The sequence below is a fragment of the Oreochromis niloticus genome, linkage group LG12, assembly GCF_001858045.2.
Source record: "Oreochromis niloticus isolate F11D_XX linkage group LG12, O_niloticus_UMD_NMBU, whole genome shotgun sequence".
NCBI lineage: Eukaryota > Metazoa > Chordata > Actinopteri > Cichliformes > Cichlidae > Oreochromis > Oreochromis niloticus.
Genome location: NC_031977.2, coordinates 8,592,864 through 8,615,974, shown reverse-complemented (window position 1 = coordinate 8,615,974; position 23,111 = coordinate 8,592,864). Strand labels below are relative to the sequence as shown.

The window sequence follows — 23,111 nt, the reverse complement described above, 5'->3', positions numbered from 1 at the left end:
CACTAACCAGTGGGTGATGTCATGATTTACATACAGCCTGCTGTATGTATCAGTATCCATAATTTTGTATACATACTACAGAACATCTTTCTATATAATGAATGGTATATTCTTAATAAAATTATGAAAGTGCCTATTTGATTGCCTATATGATCTAGATGGTCTATGTGAGCATGTGAAGTAAAAAAGTGCTGGGACAGCATCACAAACACAGTATCTTCAAAGCATGGCTTTAATTTACAAATATTATGACAAAAAAGGAACCAATACAAATAAAATACACAAAATTAAATGTCTGACTCTTCAGAAGGAGAGCATAGTACTGTGTTGCACTGTGTAAATGCAGTTTTATTTAACTAACTTATGATCATGTGATCAAACACATGACTTTGCAGATGAAAGACACTCAGACAGTCCATCAGACCACTCTGCAACCCCAAGTTATTCATGTAAACTGTCCCTCCAGTGCAGAGAATAATCGAAAGAAGGAGGTGGCGGGGTTTAAAGTAACAAACGCACTGAGAACCTGCTACAAGGTATTCTTGCAGTTGTTAAAGCATTTCTTCAAATGCTTCATACAGACTTCTCTTTCAGTCACAACAAAAAACAAGCACAACCAGGCATCCTACTTGAACCTGAGCAGAGGCCCCAGCATGAGGTCAAGTCACTCCTCTTCTTCCTCTTCCCCCTCACTCTCTGAATCCTCTTCAAATGCTTCCTTGCTTTCTGTTAGGGAACAACTTAGAATGGCTTTGCGAACCTGCTGTTTTTCTTCTGCAAATGAAAAGAGGAGAAATCAGTCAAACTGCATTTTTCTTTGTTCACTATGTGTTTATTGTCCCAAGATCCAATGTTTGTTGTCTTCAGTGAACTACAAGATTTACAACTGAAGAGCTTGGTCACATCCTATATAATTTAAGATGAAAGTTGAAATGTAGAACATTACAACTTTATGAGGATAATATTAGTGTAGTGTTAAGAAACACACTCGCCAAAACTGCAAAATTTTGTGTTCAAATCAATTCTTTACCTTCGCTTTTACATTTAGGAAGCATTCGATGGAGCTGCTGGGTGTTGTATCGGATCAGAAACTTCTGACATGTTCTAATTGTCCCTGAAACAAACAAAAAACCCACCTTAAATTATATGTAGTTAAAATGTATGGTTCTGTGCAAAGGTCTTGAGCAACCCCTAATTTCTTTCTATTTTCCTTCCAAGGAGCCAGACCTCCTTATAATTGTTTAAAATCATCTTGAGCAATAATTTTCCAGGCTTTCTGAAGGTCTTTCAAAGTTTTTTGTTGTTGGCTTTTCTTGGTTGCTTTTTCACTTATTGTGAATTCAGTCTTTCTACCTGACCATTTTCAGAGCAATGCTTATTTGTTTCTTAACCCTCTTAACACTGACTGATGATTCATTCAAGTATTAAAAAAAGCACTTGTGGTGGGGCGTGGTCTGCGGGGCTGTGCGGATGCACCTGCACGGCATCCGCAATCATGCCCGGTGAGTTAAAACACGGGGAATTGGGGTTTGTTGTGAGTTTTTGTGGTGTGATGCATGTACAGCTGACAGCCGAGAGTTGGAATAAATAAAATGGCTCAAAACTGTGATCTCTGGACCCGCCGTGTCTCATTCACACCACAGCACTTAACTCAAGGTATGAATCAGTGGTGTACACATAAATGTTAACTTAGCAAAGAACCAGTTTTAAACTGTACATAATTTGCTTCCACTTCTTCTGTTTAATCTGTGAAAAAATACCAAAGATAACACAGTGTGACGGGTGTAAAATAGTATTTTTTTTCCACTAACAAGACGATTCCCAAAGAATTGTAAGATGGAAATTTGGTTTATCTCAGCATGGTCTGCAGTCCATTGTTAAAAAAATTCAGAAAACTGGAGAAGTGGATGACAAAACAGGAAGTGGCACACCTAAAAGACTATCTACAGCAGATGAACTATCTGCAGTATATGAAAGTCATGTCCTTAAGAAATAGTAAAAAAAAATCCAGCAAAGACCTCACACATAATCTGAAAGATGCATCTGAACCTTCAGCTGATCACTGCTTCATTAGAAATGATCTAAGTGGAAGAGTGGCTGTCAAGAAGCCGTTCTTAAGGAAGGGAAACAACCAGAAGTCTGTCAAATTACACACGAACTGAAAGTCAGTGGCAACAGGTCTTATGGAGTAATGACTCAAATGTTGATTTTTTTTCCCCCAAACTGTCTCCAGTAAGTACAGAGGAGGTTAAGAGAGGGGTACAACAGTGAGTGTCTACAGCCATCTGTAAAACATGATGGAGGCTCTGTCGTGGTTTGTGGTTTGAGGGATCTTTTGAACACAGAAGATTAAGCATTAGATTTTGATAAACCATGCAATACCATCTGGAAAGTGTCTTCCTCGTGATCAACGATCTCAAACACATTGCTGGTGCAGTAAAAGCATACCTAGATTTAAAAAAAAAAAAAAAAAAAAAAAAAAGAGTCATGGACTGACCTCCAGTCAACACCACTGAAGCAGTGTGGGATCACCTTGACACAGAAAGGGAAAAAAGGCAGCCAACAACCAAAGAACAGCTTTGGATGTGCTTGAAGAAGCCTGGAGAACTATTCCTGAAGACTACGTAATGAAATGACATTAGATAGTTCAGACTGTGTTGAATAATAAAGGTGGTCAAACCCTGTATTGATTTTCAAACTCATTTAAATTGTACAAACTCTGTTTTTGCCTTATATACAGTATTTAAATTTATGATTACACACGTTTCAATAAATCAGTGTACCTACTTCAGATTTTTCTAGCTATATATGAAGAAATGATGAGTGGCTCAACACCTTTGCACAGTGCTGTATGTATTTTTCATTCTGAAATATTAGTTTACAGTTTTTTTCTTACCTCCTACATGCAAACAGTTTAAAAAGCAGGGAATTTTTTGTCCACGAGTTTCAATACTGGTAATGAAAGGCAATGCAGACCACAGGAGTTTGTAACACCTTTTGGGAAAACGTAGAAATACTATTCCAGTGTGAGCGTTCAGATATTTAACTAAAAGGGGGGGAAAAGACAACAACAACAACAAAAAAAAGTCAAACAACATTCTACATTAGCACGATGCCAAAAGAGTGTCGTCACCCCTGAAGCCAAAGGGCTGGGACTATTATAATTTCGTTTAATTTTACTTGACCAGCTTCCACAGGCAAACATTACGAACAGCTAAATACATTTTAAAATTAACTTTAGTGCTTATGGGTATTCAAGTGTTGGCGCTTGATCCTTGGAAAGTATCTACACATTTCTTACCACAAAATCTAATGCTACACATAGCGGCCCCATAGTCCCCATGTGTGCGGGCCACCGCTGCCTTCACTGCCACCATAATTGCTCGGTCGTCCAGCAGCAACAGCTGGCTCCTGTCCGACACGTTGACTTCGCATAGTAAATACCTGCCGACAGAATATGTAGCGTCAGAAACTATGACCACACATGCTAGAGGAAACAGTATACGAATAGCAGATTTTACCTCGACTTCAGCCGCACCATCGCTGCTTTACTCTACTTCCGTCGGAACTTCCGTCAACAAAACTCGGACAAGCGCACTAGCGCCACACACTGGAAAGAAGTATGTAATGTATATTCGACACTTAAATGGGGGCAGCACGGATTTACAGATACCAGTCCAACAACACATCCGACCAAAAAAAATAAATAAAGGGTAATATATTTCAAAAGCGGAAGACCTGGTAGATAGGTGGCTTTCAGAAAATATAAAACGGTCGTCAAATCAGATCACTCCTGTGTGTTAGAAGCTAAACAACGCAAGGAGCTCATAAGGAAACGGAAAGGCCCGGGAATTAAACCATTCACACCCCTGGGGTAACTATGACAACCTCCATCGATCTTAGCCAATCACAACCTCGCGTTGCCCATCTCCCTAACACGTTTCACGCCATCTTGAGATTACCTAGTTTGTTAAGTCGCTCCCAAATTCATAGGCTCCGCTCCTCATTTCATTGTTGCCGCGCTGTCCGAAATGAACGGTTCCCGAAACAAACCGTTACAAACAGTCAGCAAGGGTCCGACGGACGCAGACACCGGCACGGAGAGCAACCACAGGGATAGAAAGAGTGGCGGAGGAATGCTGAAGAAGCTGAAGTCGAGGCGCAGCCAAACGGAGAAGTGGCCTGTGGTCACAGAGGATGAACTCCGGGCTCTAGGAAGAGATATTACCCCGGACCATGTCCTCGGGCTCCGGGCTGTTACGGAAGGTAATGCTTTGGCAACTTACAGTTGCGCATTGCTAAAAGCTGCGAAATTGCGTCGCCTAACTAGCTACGCACTATGCTAATTGTGGCTAACGTTAAGAAAAGAAGTTTGAGAGCAGTCGACCAAAGGGTACGTTTACTAAATGTGTTCATAAGGTAAATACTACATGTGTTACTTTGGTGATTCAGCGAGAACACGGTTCATTGGGGTTTGGGCGAAACTATTTGCAAGGGTGCAAGTAGGACTTTGGAGCCCCAAAGCGCGCATTATTTAGGGCACCCCACGCTGGCTTGGGGAGGTCAAACAGCTAAAAGCCTATTATTATCTTAACAACTTGTTTTAGTAAGTGTGTTTGGCAGATACATGTACAGTTATGTTTCTTCTCATTTCTTCACAGCTGGAGGTGTAGGGACTAAACTTTTAGGTTTAGAATTTTCTATTCACCCACGTTCATTAGTTTATTATAAGTTATCATAAAGCACACGGTTTCGGTTCCGACACGGCTGTTAATGAATGATCAGTTGATCCTTTGTGTTTGGTTTTAGTTTATTATGTGTAAAGCATACACAAGTGGATGATTTCATATCAAGAAAACAAAAACAAAGTCCAGTGAAAACAATGGGAAGTGTAATTACAATGCTTTGGCTTCATGTACAGTATGTAAAAACGATATGAAATAATTTTAAATTCTACATATAATGTAGATACTGTACCTGAACAGCAGTAGGTAGAAGTTTACATTTCTCTGGATGTAGTCCTTTTTCACAAAAAGGAGAATCTTACTGAATACATTCAGCTTGGGTTACCTGCCTTGATTTAAAAAAAAGAAAATTAAGACAAGGCTTCATTAGAACATAAGGAGACAACTCAATCACTGAGAGGAGCGTTTCCTATATTCATGCAGTTTGTTGTTTTGAACAAACTTGTTTGTCTGTGCAGTTGTTCCACACACTGTAATGCTGTGATATTTTACATTAGTCCTTACTACCGGCTTCCTAAACATAAGGATTCCTCTCTCAGGTCATGTCTTATTTGGAACAAATTCTGAATGTTATGGTGCCTGTTGTGTGTTCATCAATATAGTGGACCAACTTCCCACACAGTTATTTAATGAGTAATTCATTCATTTGGATTGCTGGCTTCTTTCATTTTCTCCCCTAACCGTCATCACCTTCACCCGTGTAGTAACCTGCTTGAACCCTCTGCGTCCCTATCCCATGGTTTGTCATCGGACACCCAGTTGACTACAGCTGCAGCTAGTGACTAATGAACTAAGTTGTTTTTTGGCCTTTTTCTTGCCCAGACAACAATGACATTACTTCTGCTCTATCTCACTGCCATTGTTTGAACACTAGAACCTTTTTCTATTGCATTAGTCACCATTACTGCAGTTTGCAGGAGCCAGACCAACAGATACTGAAACCCTGACTGCTCCTTAAGTGCTGTCTCAGTTCTCTAAGTAAAGGTCAGTGTTTGTGCTCCAAACAGTTGTGTGACTTTCACAAAGTTGTTATAATGAGGTTTTTTCAGATGCGCAACCACGTGTCGTTAGCGTGTTCACTATGTGTGACAATCATGGTGACAATGCAGACTCCAGTCATGATGAGAAAAATTAGTATTCCCTGATCTGTTGCTGGAGGTTGGTGGTAGTAGCTGAGTAAGTAATTACTAAAGCCCCAGTCACACATACCAAGAGATTGGTCATTGAGGCCTTGCAAGTAACGGTCGGATTCTCTCTGAGATGTAGTAAAACTGAAAAAAGTGCAATCCAAATTGCCTTCAGAGCCACAGCTTTTACTTTGAATGCCAATCGTCTCCATTTCCATTTGCGTCATACTTTTACTACTGCTTTGCTAGTAGTTTGCAAGTGTTTGCAGACAAATATGAAAAACGTCAGGCAGCTATGGCGGTCTGCTAGCAACCAAAGCAATCACTAGGAGCTTTTTGGTGCACCTTCTTTGCATCCAATGTAGCAAACAGAGCTTGTAATCACATCCAATGAGGTGGATAAATCTCTTAAAATGTGAACATGACATCAAATGAGAAACCTCAATACAGAAGAATTTAAATAATGGGACCTCTATTTTCTAGTAGTTGCTTGCTTCCTGTCAGGTAACTATCTGATGTCTAAGATTACGAACGGTGATAACACTAATCTTAATTCTAGGCGATGAGAATGTGCTTTTTTTTTTCTCATTAAATTTTTCACCAAATCGTGGCAATCAGAAATCAGATAAAAAAACCATTCAAACTGTCACACATCAAAAACTATTTACATTTTTTCCCCAAAAGTCTGTTTTGCCTTGTTCCAGAGTGGGGTAAAGTTAACATCAGTGTTACAATGACTTTGACCGCAGAGGGTTAAACTCCTCACATCTACTGTATAAGTTGATTGTCTTGGCTTAGCTTACTTTTTTCCTTCCACATTCCAGACTATCTTTGCAGACCTGAAGATAATATCTACAACATTGACTTCACACGATTCAAAATCAGAGATCTTGAGACAGGAACGGTGCTCTTTGAAATCGCCAAACCTCCTAACAGCGGTAAGTGATACACTCAAAATTTGCCTGCATATTACCAAGCTTAAAATTCCTAAAAATATAGAACAGACCTGAATGAAAAACAGAAATGATCACACATCCATGCAAAAATGTTAAAGCTGTTTAGTTATCATGCATTTAAAAAGATGAATTGTCACCAAGCACGAGAGCCGCAGCCTAGCTGGGCGGGTGTGCTGTGCATTGGTATCCTTACTTTTATCTCAAATCTAAATATATAAAAAAACGAGTTCTAAAAGGAAGGGCCCAAGATTAAGCACTATTGCTTCCCTTTTTCACTAGTAACGCACCCTCTGCATGTATTTAGATTTTTTGTTTGTTTCTTTAACATGCCGATTTGATTTGACGCCACCATGTCAAACTGTGCTCATTCAGTTGTATCACAACCTTTTGATGGATGATCATAACTTGAAAAGAGACACCCTATGTATATTTCAAGCACTACAGTAAAGCATGTATGCCAGTCAGCTGAATTAGTCTTCTGTATCAGGACCCATGGAGAGTGAAGAGGAGGGTGGCGATTCAGACACGAGTGCGGGGCGTTTTGTCAGATACCAGTTTACACCAGCCTTCCTAAAACTCCGCACGGTTGGTGCGACGTGAGTAAATGGACTACAACGGTGTGACTGCATCACGATCAGCCTCGGGTGTCTTTTTAGTTTTTTAATTTGTCTCTTTTCCCCTCTCTGCAGAGTGGAGTTCACAGTGGGTGACCGACCCATTAACAGCTTCCGTATGATTGAGCGGCATTACTTCCAGGGACGCCTCCTGAAGAATTTCGACTTTGACTTCGGTTTTTGCATTCCTAACAGCCGCAACACATGTGAACACATTTACGAGTTCCCGCAGCTTCCTGACGACCTCAGTAAGTTCTACTCTGTTTTGTTCATATTACCAGATCTGTATATATCTTTATTTCTTAGTTGATGATTTCCCCTTCTCTTTTTCCAGTTCGTCAAATGGTGGCACACCCTTACGAGACCAGATCAGACAGTTTCTACTTTGTGGATAATAAACTCATCATGCACAACAAAGCAGACTATGCCTACAATGGTGGTCTGTAATAAAAAGGATGCAGTAGCTCCCAGGAGACCGATTTTCTGGATTGTGCCCCTCAATAAAGGGGGCAGAGACAGAAGTATTCACTCTTTAGCAGAAAAAAAGCACCATAGTTTAAAAAAAAGAACAGAAACAGTAAAAAACCCAACCATATCTGCCTTCATATGAAATCATGGATCAATTCATCAGTACCTAACAGAGCTCAGTTTCTGGCACTCCGAGAGAATGTTTAATTCAGTATTTCGCTGTTATATCTGACTGAAACCTTTCTGTTCTCCTTTCGGATTGTCATACATGTGTAATGTAACTGCTTGAACACTTTTGCCTTAATTTCCTGCTGTCTCTGCTGGAAAGGGACAATTTTGAGTAACACATCTATAGTGGCAACGTGTGTAGACTACGTTAGTTTTCTTTCATTTAATTACAGATGTAATAAGTTTGTTTATTTTTGAGTTGAACTACCTTTTGCAAGTGACAATTGTGTTTCCTTTATGGAAAAACGAGCATTATGTTGGTGTTTCGGTATTGTTTTATTAATAGATGTAGCATTAGTGTTTGTTTGAGTTTGATTCTTCCTCAGATGTAAGTTGAGAGCAGTTGCTACTGTTTGTCAGATATTTAAGCTTGGTGTCTGTTTTATGAAGTACAAGATGACCAGTTTCTTCTTTGGTAGAATATCCCTTAATTCGAAAATGGTCTTCTCCCTTTTCCTGTTTTGTTTTTGTTTGTTTGATTTTTTTTTAAAACAAATAATTCCAGGTGTGATATTCATTCTGCTACAATCGGTTAGATTGTTATAACAAAAGTTTTCCCGTGTCTTTGTTCTATGAAAACTCTGGGATAGAGCTAGTTACTAGACTTTAAATGTTTTTCTTTTATGTGCCGCCCATGTTTAGAAGTGTTTTTCTGCCTTCTTTGTGCAATTGCATAGTTCTTTCATCCTTTGTTTATTTGTCACAGCAGTACTGTGAATCCCACTCTTTAGCAGCTGAGTTTGGCCAAACATGTGGTATACCTATTGAACTGGGAGTATGCTCTTCTCCTTTGAGATTGCCTTCTCAGTTTACTAATGAAATACCACAGTAGCACACAACTTGACAGTACAGAGGGAGGTAACTTGGTAGTTGGATCTATTTTTAATGAGGCACTAGGGTAGATGCAGTCGTTGACCTGTTTGATCGATGATACTGGTGACTGCAAATTTTAACCCATCTGTATACGAATCATGTCACCAGTTTCCAGTGTGCACAATTTCATGTGATGCCAGTCCTGCTAGAAGGAATACCTTACTTACTGTGATGCTCTGAATTGTATTATGCTGAAAAGTTGTCCATAATTTATTCAAAACGTCAGCAGTTAAGAGTTTGAAATTGGGCTCCACTTGCAGAGTGATTTCCAGGTGAAACGTGGATATCACTTCATAGTTGGGTTTTTTTTAATTTAGGTTACTGAAATGAACACCTGCAAGGCAGGAGATAATAATGACACCTTGTAAATGGTTGTTTAAAGTGTATTTGTTAATGTGCATTTCAGTCGTGCATACACACATCAGGGCTTCTTCCTACTGTACTGTTATTGACTCTATGTGCCTTGAATCAGTTTTTTTTGTTTTTTTCACCTTTAATGTGCGGAAGTTTTCCTGTCCACTTGTGACAGTAAGCTGAAGGGATGTAAAATTGCATCCTGATGTTCTTTTTCTGTATTCTTGTAGCATTACCTTCTATAAAACAGGATGAATATAGTGAGAAAGAGTCGGTGACAACATATTATGCAGTCCGTTAATACCCACTACAAATGGGATATCACATTAGGCACCCTTTTGTCAACTGTGCCCTTTTTTTTTTTCTATGTTGGACTTCATGGACTCTTTCTGTCACCTGTTGCATGGTCACCAGTTTTTATATTGGCTAATTTTGCAAATGTTTGTCTTATCCAATTTGTTGTAAATAAATAAAAAATAAAAAATGGCTGAATGAATGAGATGGAAAGTACTTTATTTATCCTATGTTTTGGAAATTCTTTAAAATTAATATTTTAATAATATGTGACAGATGTCTCTCTGCCAGACAGATGTATTGTGTTACAAGAGATGCGGTGGGAAAGTTTAACTGTTTCTGTCCTCTTGGCAACAGAGCTGAATCAGTCTGTTAGAGAAAGTGCCCGTGCACAGAGGATGACACAGTCCTCTGTGGAGCTCTTATACTGCACATCACCAAATCAGACACAGCACTGCCCAGTCTCACATATCACAGCCTCTCTTGTCAGATCATCACTAATCCATGCTAGATTACTGATGGTGGATATGCCTACTGACATTTCCTGGAGCTTCTCTTTCTGAGTCGTGTTAAATGCACTTGTGAAATTAAAGGTGCAACTTTGTCTAAATTGCGGTAAACTCTCTGTATCATGTTGTCTATTTATCCACTACATGACACATGATTAAATTATATGCAACCTGCAGGGTAAAGTGATGTTTTCACCTTTCTACTGAGGTGTGACTAGTCTCCTTCTTAGTCTCAATATAAATGAGTTATAAGGGATGTTGTTTTTCCACCTTGAAACTTGAATATCACATTGTAAGTTTGCTGAACAAAAAGCATACAAGGCGATCTGCTTGTGAGACCTGTCCAAGTTAGAGTGGCCATGAGTCCTACTTAATGTGGGTCTGCACAGAATTCCCAAATATTGAGACAAAAATAAACACACCTCATAAAACCCCAAACATGCCAGGACCCACTGAATAGTTTTGATAGTGACTGCAGGAAAAAGGAAGAAAACAGGACCCAGAAATGTAACTCTGATTTCCATTTGAATAATAAATAATATTTAACCCTGATTTACCACCGTTTCTTAAAACGGAATGAAAGTAGCGATGAGTCTGAGAACGCTTTGGTGTTTTTTCTCACCTGGGTAACAAAATACATTACCCAGAATCCTCAGCTGAAAACATAACACTAGTAGCTGCACATGTGTTTCATCATGGCGGCCCCCGCTAAAAAGATGGTTGGGGTTTCGGACGACTCCAGCAGCAGTGACGACGAAGTACTTAAAAGATGTCAGGAGGCGGTTTGGGAAACGAAGGCTGTCAAAAGCAAGGGTTAGTGTTTGCCTCTTCTGTTTGAACCGAGGGGCCAAGCTAGCATACGTGCACCGCTAGTCGTTCCCAACAGGTTCCCCGAAGAAGTTTCCACTAATATTTATAGTCCATGCATAAAGAGCTGTCGGTTAATAACATTTTCTAATGAAATTTATTTAATTGGTTACAAATAAACATTACGGTAAGACTCTAAGAGCATAGCGCACCGTTAGCTAGCCCCTGAGCTTGCTAAATCAACACAGTGTGTGAGTTTCATCAGCTGCAGTGTAGCTCTGTTAAAGACACTAACTCTCTGTGTTTTAAGATGGGGATGCCAGTGTGAAAGAGTCAAAGCGGTAAGTGTTACCTTTTAAAATACCATTTTACTTCTTGTAGTGTTAAATATGCGTCCAAGTGTGAAAACTGCTGTGAAGCTTTTCACTACTTCAATTTTCCAACAAAATACATTGTTGTTCCTTTCACTACTGCACAGGAGGGAAAATGTATGGAAGGTTTAGAGTATTTGCAGATTTGGATAGGTTGTTTGACCCACAAAGACGTAACATGCTGTTGTTGTTTCAGGCACAAAAGCTCTGTATGTGAAGGTTTGTGTCTTTCCAATATGAGCAGTAAACTGTAATGATATTAGATTCAATTAATATGGAAAAAAACACCAGATGTACTTAAAATTAGTTAGTTTTTGTAAGTTATGACTATCCATCTGTTCTGCAAATGAATCTCGCATTGCGTAATAATAATTTGTTGGTTCAAGTTAATGTTTTTAACTCGAACCAACCCTCATTTCTTTATATTTTGCTTAGAATTGTTTAAAGTAGTCTTGAGCAATAGTTCTTCAGGCTTTTCAGAAGGTCTTTCAGTGTTTCTTTGGAGATTGGCTACTTTTTCACTCACTTTCAGTTCAGTCATTGTACCTGATCATTTTCAGAGGAATGTTGTCTTTCCTTGTTTGTTTGTTGAGCCACTTAACACTGATTAACACAACATTGTGTCTTCATTGTCACTTTAATAGCAGCCTGTCACAAAAACAAATTACTTGTTACCATTTCTTTAGTTGAAACTATGAAAAATCCCCAAGAAAACACAGTTTGGCAGGCACAAAATAACATTTTTCCACCAACAAAGTGATTAATAAAAAGGTATTAGCCAAAAACTTGGCATGGTTCATAGTGTGTCTTTAAAAAAAATGAGTAGATGAAACAAATGGAGGACTAAAAATATCTACAACAGATGAACAGTATCTGAAAATTATGCCCTTAAAAAATAGGAAAACGTTTAGCAAAGACCTGATCTGAGTGATGCATCTGGCTTTTCTGCTGATCCATCTGTTGTTCATGAAGCCTTATCACAAATGGTCTCAGTGGAAGTGTGGCTGTCAAGAATCCATGCTAAATTACACAAGAACTGGACTGAAAATCAGTGGCAACAGATCTGATGGAGGGAAGAGTCCAAATTTGAATTTTATTGTTCAAATCATTGTTAATATGTACGGAGGAGGTCAGGAGAGAGGTACAGCAGTGAGTGTCTACACAGAGGATTTGGGGGTTTCAGCCAGTGGTGTTGGGGATCTTGTCAAAACTGGCAATGTAGTAAAATCTTACACACAGAAAACACACAATGGGACACTACCAGTCATAGATTGGCCTCCTCAGAGCTCAGACCTTAACATTACTGAAACAGTGTGAGATAATCTTGCAGAAGCATCCAAAGAACTTTAAATGTCCTTCAAGAAGCCTGGAGAACTATTCCTGCAGACTACTGAAGGAAATGACAAAAAAAAGCTACCTAAGAGAGTTCAGAGTCAGAGGCTTTTGCAAAAGCTGTAGATCCTTTATCTCAGTAGGCAAGTACAGAGGTAATCTGCTTTGTTTTGTTTTTTTTAATGTATCAATGTCAGAAATGAAATAAGCTTCATAACGTTCTTTTGTACAACAGTCTCGTTGTCGCTGACCATGAACATGATGGCAACGAGCTCCAGGTCACGCCAGGATTCCAGACGCATGTTGCCAGAAAGTTAGGACACTTTCTTGACAGGTAACGGCTCTGACTACAAAAACAAAAAAAACCCTTTTGTTTATAATAATTGATAATCATAAGATTATCTTATTGACCATTATATTTGCTTGTCAGTTGTATTTCAGAGATAAAGCCTCAAACTTCATCCTGTTTAGAATCAGCTAAATGTAACAAAGATGATGATGAGGAGGAGGATGAAGGTAAAGTTTCCGTCTCTTTAAGAAGATTTTGTTTCTATGGGAACTTGTGTTCATCAACCTGAAAGTTTTCTTCTAGGATTTCGTCTGTTTTCTTCTTCTAGGATTTCGTCTGTTTTCTACATCCGTCCCAGGAAAGAAAGCTGAAGATCCTCCCGCCCCCGTAAGGCGACGGCCTGCTCCCAGCTCAAGGTTCTTCATCTTTTATTATTTTCTTCCTTGTGTTATTGATTCATTTTTATTTCCCTCTGTATGACATTCTTTCTCTCTCTGCCGGTTTCAGCGACAGCGATGATGAGATGGAAATGAGGCTGAAAGAGGCAGCGGTGTCTGTCAAAGATCTGTTACCCTCGTTAGCACTCTCACCCCCTTCGATGGAGCCTCCTTGCTTGGAAAAAATGACAAAGACAAAGAAGAAAGATGCAGAGGGAGAAGAGAGCCACGTTGTGAAGAAGAAGAAGAAGAAGAAGAAGAATCAGGAGGACGGGGAACAGGTGGACTCAGGTTCTACTCCTGATGCTCAGAGCAATGGTGAGCTCACAAACTCAGAGCAGGAAAACATGCAAGTCAAAGTAAAACGGAAAAAGAAGAAGAAGAGGCGAGAAGAAAACGCAGAGGAAGAAGCATTGCACTGATTTTTTTTTTTTTTTTTTTTTTTTTTTTTTTAAATGACTTTCTGCCACGGAGGATTCAAAGATTTAAAATATTTTTATTCCAAAGCTGGAATTAGTCTTTACTTTGTCATTAATGATGTAAAAAAAAAAGTGAAAATATTTCAAGGTGAGTTAAAAAAAATGCAGATGACATACTGTTGACAAGTTTCAGATCAGTTTACATTTTGTTTAAATTCTAAAACATTTACAAACATTTGAATAAAAAATACATGTTGGTGTTAATCTTCCGTTGATTTTCTGTGTCGAGTGAATTTTCTGTGTCCTCGTTTCAGTGACAGTTTGACGTTTGAGTCAAACAGTATTTGAAAGATCAAAGCTCTGACTCCAGAGGCCTGCGCTACAAAGCAGGATTTGGACTCTTCAGGTAACTTCAGGCGCAACGCTGGGTTTTCAGTGTTACAAAGGCGACTCGCTTCTTACTTGGGTACATCTTCATGGTAACCTATGCTGCAGACCTTACCTGCTCGTATTTCTGTTACTGTAGTTTTATCTTCTTTTGTAAAATTAGTTCCACTGCTTGTCCACGTTTCTGATTGGTCAGATCTAGATTGGAAAGACCCTGGCTTGACGTATCAAGTTCATAACAGCTTTCGGGTGACTGCTTATTCTGAATGCTGATCTTGGGGTGGATGAAGCCAGTATTTTGGATATTTTGAACTTGCTTTGTAGTACCGGCTCCAAGCTTACATGGCATACAACCCGATACACTCCTGAATCCAGCTGACAGTCAGGAGACTCTTTTACTGTGCTGTGGAAACCATTTGTGCAGGGATGTAGGAGCTGATTTCTGTCGGAGACGGTGAGAGGAGGTGAGATTGATGGCTTTCTGTCGCCTGAGAGGAAGGATACAGCTCGAGGCTCTCGGACGAAACTGTTAATTTAAAAAAGCAAAAAAAAAAAGAGGCTTCAGATTGTTTGAAAACAGTGTTTGTGTTGGGACATTTGTGAGGATCAGGCTACAAAGGCATCTGAGAGTCTATCATCTTTTGGTTGCTACAGCAGATCATCTGCCTCCATCTCACCTCTAGCACCCTCCACTGTCACACCAACCCTCTGCACGTCCTCCTTCACTACATCCATGAACCTTCTTTGTGCTCTTTGTCTGTTCCTCCTCCCTGGCTGCTCCATCTTCAACATCTAATCAGCGTCTAATCTTGTCCATCCTGCTCACTCCCAATGAAAATGTTAACACCAATTCGGCCTCCTGTTATTTTGTCAAAACCATCTTCTCCAAAGCATTAGCATCACCCCTTTGATTTCCAGCTTCAAACTCGTGAGCCTGTCTGACACTCTTCACATAATCTTCCTTCAGGATCACCCCTAATCCATTTCTCTTCCTGTCTACAGCACGGTAGAACATCTTGAATCCACCTCCAATATTCATGGCTTTGGTTTGCTTCCACCTGAGGCCTGTACTATGAAGCCAGATTTTGGCTTACCCAGATAACTTCAGGGTTAACTCTGGGTGTTCTGTACTGCATGTGGTTCACTTCTTGCCATGGTAACTTATGCTTTTATCCTTACTCTCATTCCCCTTTATTGTATCTGTAACATGCAACTTCTGTCGGTGCTGTGCTACTGGAAACTGAATTTCCCGGAGGAACCCACCCGAGGGATTAATAAAATTTCATCTAATCTAATCTTACGCTGTGAACCTTACCTGGACCGCCTGACCAACCAAATCTCCGAAAAATAGCATCAGTATCTCTGGAATCAGGCAGTTCTCCATGCACGAACATCAGTAATAATGAATAAATAATATAGATTTTTAGATGCAACTTTATTCCTGTCGGCGCTAAACAATTTTACAACCATTTTATTTTTTCAAGACCTCATATCAAATTTGCACTAAGGTTGAATTCTATTTTTATATTTAGTCTTTACTCTCAAGCTGTAAACGGCACCCAGTCTCCAGCTGAAGGAATAAAACTCAAACTGTCAGGAGCCGGTTATGTTTTAAGTTTTGGTTTCACATTTTCACTGATGCTTTTATTCGCAGCATGTTTTATTCTGCTGGATGAATATGTTTTAAATGTTCAGCGTGTTAAGCCGTGCTTTATTAAAACCACCAAATGAAGTGCAAACTGTGCATCACATTGTGACGGGAATGAGGAAGGTACCTGGTGCAGGTGAGTGTGGTTGCATGTTTAAAGAGTCTTCCTGTAAAGGTGCGTCTTCCTGCTCATCAGGGTCTGTGGTCAGAATCTGCCCAAAACAAAAATCAATGATTTAGGTTTTAAAACTAGATTCTCTGAACAGACTAAGCTCTGGTCAGTCCCAGTACCTGTCTGACAGCAGTGAGGCTGGCCAGGCTGCTGCTGTCTGCGATGACCATGGCTTGAGAGAGCAAACTGGACGGGTGGTACTGGGGCGAATCCGATTTGCTGTACACTGGAATGACAAACAGATGAATGAATCTTTACTCGGGAATGACATGTTGAGCTCTTGTCTTCATGCTACTGCAGTCTTACTGTGACATGGCAGCTGTGCCATGGTTGCCATGAACGGACTGGCAGCCATGTGACTCTGAAGCTGCTGTGGTATTGGCGGCTGGGGAGAGGCGTGAAGCTGCTGCTGGAATGAGATGGGCTGCAAGGTTGTGAAACCGCCTCCCATGTTGTTTATGACAGGCACAGTCTGAGGTTGCGTGGAGGCTAAACCTGTGAAACAGCACTGACGTTGGTCTGACAAGTTTTCACCTTATTACAAAATGGGGGGGAAAAAAGGGAGCCAATGTTACCAATGAGAAGGGAGGACTCCCCCAGACTCATGACGCTGGGCACTGAGGCCATGATGAGGCTCTGTGAGGATGCAGGTGAGGCAGACAGACTGTGCAGGGAGGTTAGAGTGCTTACTGGGGGTAGTGGCCCACCGCTGGACACCTGAAACCAGAGGATGGCATTTTTAGGGCAGCTGGTAATTTAGCGTATTGAATCACGAGGGATCCGGACATGAGCTCTCACCAGTTTGGGGTTATGGGTCTCGAGGAGTGTGTGGCTTGGCTCCAGTTGGACTGGACTCACCATGAGACGCCCCACTCTCTCCCCTCCGCTGCCTCTGGCTGAGCTCACAGTGTCGCATGGGATTTGCTGGCTGTATTTCACACCTGGGGAAACAACAATCATCTAGTCAGTCCCAGAACATTTATAAGGTTTGTGGTTTACACCATCACAGCTGACTTTGGTCGATTGCTCCAAGTCTAAATAGAATAAAGGGAAATATGAGCATCCACCAGCACAACCAGTAGAGTCATGTCTCTAAGCCATTCTGATTTCCCTCTCAAATTTCCATGCATGAGAATGGGTTATTACCGTGCTCGGGACTGGGTGGAAGGTTGGCGTTGGAGGATGAGGCAGTCTGACTGGTGAAAGGCGTGTCGAGGGCCAGTTTGTGGCGGAAAGCCTCCTCTTTACGACGGTTAGCGAACCAGTTGTACACTCGGACTTCAGTGACCAGGTTAGAGCCGAGGCCAGCAAGCTGGGAGGGAGACACGCCCCTCTGGAGGCATTCTGCCCTGAAAGAGGAAAAGTACACATCTCTTTATTACAATCAAAGGATTTTACATGAAAATGTTCTATCTCCATCCAGCAGTCTTGGATCCAGTAACAAGAAAAATATTATTTATGAAAGCTGTATAGCTAAATGAAGTGTTAATTGTTATAAATCTATAAAAACATATGATCAGATGCCAAGAATTTAGAAGATGCAATCATGTTAAAGTTTCTCACATATAGTTTGGGTCTGGTTAAGTGTCACAGCAACCCTATAAAAACAAAATCAAAATCCTGTCTCACCTATTGCACTCCTCCACCAGCCCCTCTCTTTCCTCCTTGCTCGGGTTCTTCTGTCGTTCGTAGGCGTGGAAGAGGATCTGCAGGGATGCTGGACCCCACTTGAACCTGTTCCTCCGTCCTTTCTTGGTGTCCTCCCCTTGGTCCTTCACAGTTGCAAGCCCATGTTTGGCATTGGTAAATTCTGCATTTAAAAAGTTAGCATTATTTTTTTTTTGTTGTTGTTGTTTTTTAAACACCTCGCATTTTTCTCTTATTTTTGTGCTCTTGGAGCTCCTGCACGGCTTGTGTACTCACGCTGGCTGATCTCGCACTGCTTCTTGACATACCAGGTGTACAAAGCAGCTCTTTTTTGGTTCTTCATGGGCGTGCCTTTGTTGAGGTGCTGGGAGAGGTGAGACTGGTTGAGTCCCGTGGACTCCACCACCTCCCGCTGAGGTAGGTTATGCTGCTGCATGTAGCTTTTTACCATTTTTGCAACATGCCAGGGATCCTCACTGTCAGACAGACAGACACCCGAGCTTAAAAACTGCCCACCTTTTAGTTTTGTGCATTTTTATTTAGTGGACTTTTCCTTAACAGATACCAGTATATGTAGAAGTGCTAACCAGGCAGTTTGTCACATCAGTAGAGACGTAAAATATGACCACACAGTGGGAAGTAAAGAGAGGTTTGTTGACAGAGAGAGATAAGAGAGAGCACGGGGGAACAAAGTCCAGCCCTTTCAGATCACTGGAATGGAAAACATGTAAAAGATTTATGAAGCCTAATTTAACACTTCCTAATTATCAAGTTGGAAACGTCGTTAAAGGCACACCAAATTATTTTGAAAGTCTCAGTCAGCTTCCAAACATTTTGGTACAGGTATCGGGCAAAAATTAGTTGTTTTTTTTAACAATCCTATTTAGAGAGAGCTTTCCCCCCCCTTTTTTTAACATTTAATGTTTATGATATAATGTCCAATGTTTGTATGTCTGTGTTCCATATTTTCAGAATCAGGCCTTAAAACTGAACGGACAAAAATCACTCATGCGTTGCGCAAACACAGTCTCACATGACCAGCTCTGCTCTATTAATCTTCACCTCAGGCTTGTGGCTTATTTATTAAGAAATGGTCATGGAATAATGATGAGGGTGGGTAATTAGTAACTAGCAAAGGAGGAACCCTCTTTATATTCGCCCAAGAGCCAGACTGCAGAGAGAGAGTCAGAGAAGCATGGCAAGGAGGGAGGATTTGGTAAAGACATGGGGACAGAGTGTAAGAAGACAATAGGAATAGTGGCGTTAACAGGTAAATGCGTAAAGTGTTGCTTCGACTCTCAAGTGTGTGCTTTTGACACACGGGAGGTAACACAAAGAGGAGGAGAATCAGAAATGGTGGCGAGGATGTCGTCAATTTTCAGAATTTATCCGACCGGGTCCTACTGGAAAAGCTGCTGAGTGAGAATAGCAGTTACCGAGACATTAGGATGATTTTCGCTGTTGCCATTAAGCTTCCAGAGAAGTGCCAGGATCTACTTACTGCAGTAGGTGATCGACTTCAGTCCTCAGTTTGGACGCCTCCTCTGGCGGGAGCTTCTCCAGTTCTCGGAATATAGGTGGTGGGAAATCCATTTCTCCCTCCTCTGAGCTCTCTCCATCCCCTCTTTCTCCCCTCTCGTTGCCAGCACTTGCCTTGTTTCGTTCCAGTTCCCCCATGGCTTGGATCAGAACCTCCCGGGACAGTCCAGATTCCAGCAGGGCCCAGATCAGCTGCTCCTGCAGGGCCGTCAAACGGCTAGGCCCCGCTTTGGCTGCCTCAACCCTCTCCTCTCCCTCCATTAGTCTTATGTCTTACCTCACTACTGCCTCGCAAACAAACACTGCTCTCATGTGCACTATCACGCTCAAACGACAGCCACACAGCCAGTGCCAGGCCCCATTATTTTATATCTGCAGTCCCTCTTCAGCTCAAGAGAAAGTAAACTTTCATTTTCCTTTGCCGAATCCTCCCGATGTGTCCAGAGCTGTCCGGTTTTAGCTTTTCACTTGTTGTTTTTGCTTTCAAAGGTCAATTTTGTTTTAATCTAACCTTCCTCCTATTCACCCCCTCCTCCTTACGTGCGCCCTGTGAACTTTGTCCCTTCTCCCTCAGTCCTCAGCAGGGACCAAAGTTCATCTTAAAAACAATAAATAAAAATGAGGGGTGTTGCACTGGCAGAGTCCACAGTCTACTTGTCAGAGCAGAAAACTGATAAGACAGTGGGGGGAAAACATGACTTGGAAAGTTGGGAGCTTTTTACATATAGCTTTTTCTCACGTGGAAAGGACATTTTGGAAAAATAGTTTTGGGCTTTTTTCTTTCTTATTCTTTCTTATACATACACATTTTATTTGTTAATGCATATGTAAAAAAAATAGAGAAATAAATAAGTCAATAATGTACAGATGCGCAGTAGATCAGCTAAGCAGGAACAAAGTTTGATTTGTCTTTTCTGCCAGGAGAGGGCGCTGCTGTGTTATCTTTACATTAGACTTTCAGGAAGTTGCTTCATGTTAGGGGACTTGGTGGAGTGTTCTCTGTCTTGAACATGAGTTCAAGACAAGAAAGGAATATGTTGGCACATCAATTTCCTAAAACATTTCCACATTTATTGAAAGAGTGCTTTAAGGTCGACCTCTAACACTGTGCATTTCTCTCTCTCTCTCTTTTTTTTATCAATGTGCACAAGTTAAACACTTTGGACATTATTGACTACTTGTGACTATTTCACAAATGAAACTTTTAAAAAAGGAGCAAGATTTTCTCTTTTTTTCCTCGTTTGAAAAATATGTGCTTATTTTTAATCTGATTCCAGCAGCACATCTCAGAAAGAGCTGAGAAAAGCGCAACAAGAAATAGGAGTTGTATAATGCAAAAAGCTCCAGACGCCTGTTTTAATATCTTACATTTAATTAGGTTACTTAGCAAAATTTCCAAAGAGCACCCCAGTGATTAATCTTGTAGAAGTAAATATGGGAAGGGGTTTAGACCACGTGTATTTTATTCCTTGTTTTAACTATGTAATAATCTAACTTACTTTAAACTCTTCAGAGAAATTGGGAAAAATCTCTGCATTCTTTGTGCATAAGGACAAAAACTGATGTCGAGTGTCTGTGATTAAAATAGACATAATTATGTAGTGAAAAAAAAATCACTGCATGGGCTCAGAAACACTTCTGAAAACCACCGCCAGTGAACACAGTCATCATGCATCCACAAATAAAAATTCAACTCTGCCATGCATCTAAAAACAAGACTGCTGCCTTCTCTGGGCCTTACTGCTTTTAAGACAGACTCAAGTGAAGTGGAAAACTTTCCTGTGGGCTGTGAAATTCAAAACTGAGGAGAGAGACCACCTGGTGTGTTTTCAGCATGCAGTTCAGTACAGGGAGCGCATGACTGCACATGGCATGAGGTAACTAAGAGCACCTGTGAGGGCACCATTAATGCTGAACGATGTATACATTAGTACAGGTTTTAGAGCATCAACTGCTGCCATCGTGGTTATTTCAGCAGGACAGTGCAACCCTGCACATCTGCAGGGTGCTGCTAAACCAGGCTGCTTGCATATTTAGCACATTATGAAATGAAACAAAGAAAACGTGGACGTCAGCTGGAGAGCTGAAATTCTATGCAAAGCATGCAAAACATTTTCTTTTTAAAATACAGCAGTAGGTCTGTGCAGTGCCTATGCAAATTCTGCATTTTGCATTTCTGATATGAATACAATCTTATTGATTTTTGACTATAGATCTGATTCTTTATTTAGTCCCTTATTAATTCTTGATCAGTTTTCTTTGTGGAAATTATAGATGGACAAAGGCTTGCAAATCACTCTGCTGAGTTTGACATCCGTGCGTTGATAAAGAAATTGATATGCTTAGAGAAATATGATTCCAGTGAACTGGACAACGTGAAAGTGGTTCACCATTCCCATCTCTAATGTTTAAACTTTAAACTGTTCGGCTGTTGAATTCAAATAATATTATTGTTTCCATAGATTTTCTTCTCCCCCTCTCTCCCCCCCTCTCCCTGTCTGCCCCGCTCTCTCCCTCTCTTTTTTTAATCCACCCTCTTGTTTTTTGACAACATAAGTTGGCAGGAAGACTAAGTTGGAACTGAACTGGAAAGGAAAGAGGGCAAACTGAATGGGAGAAAACCTTTGAGAGTTAATGTAGTCTTTTATCTTTCCTCTTTTCTCTTTACACTGTAAAATGCTCACTTTCTCTGCCTGGATCACCTAATACTATTCTCAGGTTCGGCCTATCAGCACCTTTTTGTGTTGAGCTCCTGTTACCCCACCCCACCCTTGGGAAGATGGCATTATACTGTATTTGGAAGGGTAACAGAGCTGCCTCTATCTCCCTGAGACATGCCAGTGACCTGTAATTAAGTCTCATTGTACTATTCAGAGGAAACTCCTCACCAAAACGGACAGAGGGCAGTTGTGTGTGGATTTCCAGCAGCTCAGATACCGCTGTGACTAATACCCCACCACACAAGCTGGGTTTATCAAAAAGGAACACATGCAGCACACATTAGAGCTTGCATTTTCCCTCTCTGGAGAACTCAAAGCTATGTTGATTGGTAATGAGATACAATCCACGCTGTCCATCTCTCATTAGTGAGCCATTGCTCGCTAGCTCTCTCTCTCTCCCTCTGTTTCTGCCTCTGCCTAGCGTTAGCACCCACCCACCCCCAACCCCACCATTCAACCCCATTGATCATGCATGCAGAAATTTAACACACCCCTTAATTCCTGTCCAAATAGCCCCTGTCCCACTTCCAGAGCGTCATCTGTTCATCTGCAGAGTGTAGAGTAGGCCTGTTTGCAGGCAGGACACTGACTGCAGCACTCAATGAGGATAAACTGTGCTGGAGAGGACAATCGCAAATCTAAATCAGTGTCTGTGTAACACAGGATGTGCGCTGGGTTGCGCGCTCTGGGCACGAAGTGTTTCTATAAGGAATGGGAACACTGTGGAGTCATGATCTGGAGGCTGTGTTTTTGCTTGTTTTAAAGCAGTTTGGTAGAAACCAACAGAGACCATGCTAGTAGAAACCACCTAGAAACTTTGCTTCAAACCATAACAATTGCATAGGACCGCATCCATGTATACCTACTGCGAGTCAAAGCTGACATTGTCTTTGTTTGAATTGCTCAGGCTGTTGATTGGCCTTAACATTAGTCACCAGGTCACATGTTGAGTCAGTGTTGAGAAGATTAGCCAGAGCTGGCTTTGGTACTAATTAAATACTTAAACCCCAGCAATGAATGAGCACACAGCACAGAAACCTCCTGTTATACCCCGTTGCATAAGCCAGTTTACAGCCTGGAAGGTGCATCAAGATAGACAAACACATTTTTAACTCTACCTGCAAATAAGGACACTGACACGCATCAAATTTCCACAGACATATTCATGACTATGA

The 23,111-nt window shown here is 40.9% G+C and overlaps 4 protein-coding genes across 4 annotated transcripts; 2 read left to right on the top strand and 2 right to left on the bottom strand.

The window, feature by feature from the left end:
* Nucleotides 1-214: 214 nt before the first annotated feature.
* pop5 (POP5 homolog, ribonuclease P/MRP subunit) lies at nucleotides 215-3,686 on the bottom strand. Its single transcript, XM_019365496.2, has 5 exons — nucleotides 3,522-3,686; nucleotides 3,302-3,444; nucleotides 2,897-3,046; nucleotides 1,031-1,114; nucleotides 215-774 (listed from the first exon to the last, which is right to left on the bottom strand). The coding sequence occupies exons 1-5, from the start codon at nucleotides 3,539-3,541 to the stop codon at nucleotides 665-667; spliced, it is 507 nt and encodes a 168-aa protein (XP_019221041.1). The 5' UTR covers nucleotides 3,542-3,686; the 3' UTR covers nucleotides 215-664.
* Nucleotides 3,687-3,993: 307 nt separating this feature from the next.
* On the top strand, nucleotides 3,994-9,861 carry unc119b (unc-119 lipid binding chaperone B). Its single transcript, XM_003445668.5, has 5 exons — nucleotides 3,994-4,266; nucleotides 6,697-6,810; nucleotides 7,316-7,424; nucleotides 7,518-7,690; nucleotides 7,777-9,861. The coding sequence occupies exons 1-5, from the start codon at nucleotides 4,032-4,034 to the stop codon at nucleotides 7,887-7,889; spliced, it is 744 nt and encodes a 247-aa protein (XP_003445716.1). The 5' UTR covers nucleotides 3,994-4,031; the 3' UTR covers nucleotides 7,890-9,861.
* Nucleotides 9,862-10,819: 958 nt separating this feature from the next.
* lg12h12orf43 (linkage group 12 C12orf43 homolog) lies at nucleotides 10,820-14,221 on the top strand. Its single transcript, XM_005473015.4, has 6 exons — nucleotides 10,820-10,981; nucleotides 11,286-11,316; nucleotides 12,914-13,012; nucleotides 13,109-13,194; nucleotides 13,296-13,383; nucleotides 13,475-14,221. The coding sequence occupies exons 1-6, from the start codon at nucleotides 10,852-10,854 to the stop codon at nucleotides 13,824-13,826; spliced, it is 786 nt and encodes a 261-aa protein (XP_005473072.1). The 5' UTR covers nucleotides 10,820-10,851; the 3' UTR covers nucleotides 13,827-14,221.
* A 108-nt stretch (nucleotides 14,222-14,329) lies between these two features.
* On the bottom strand, nucleotides 14,330-21,640 carry hnf1a (HNF1 homeobox a). Its single transcript, XM_003445574.5, has 10 exons — nucleotides 19,179-21,640; nucleotides 17,954-18,153; nucleotides 17,660-17,840; nucleotides 17,177-17,379; nucleotides 16,829-16,971; nucleotides 16,606-16,747; nucleotides 16,337-16,525; nucleotides 16,150-16,256; nucleotides 15,986-16,070; nucleotides 14,330-14,736 (listed from the first exon to the last, which is right to left on the bottom strand). Exons 1-10 carry the CDS (start codon nucleotides 19,475-19,477, stop codon nucleotides 14,606-14,608), a joined length of 1,680 nt encoding a protein of 559 aa, XP_003445622.1. The 5' UTR covers nucleotides 19,478-21,640; the 3' UTR covers nucleotides 14,330-14,605.
* Between the last annotated feature and the right edge of the window lie 1,471 nt (nucleotides 21,641-23,111).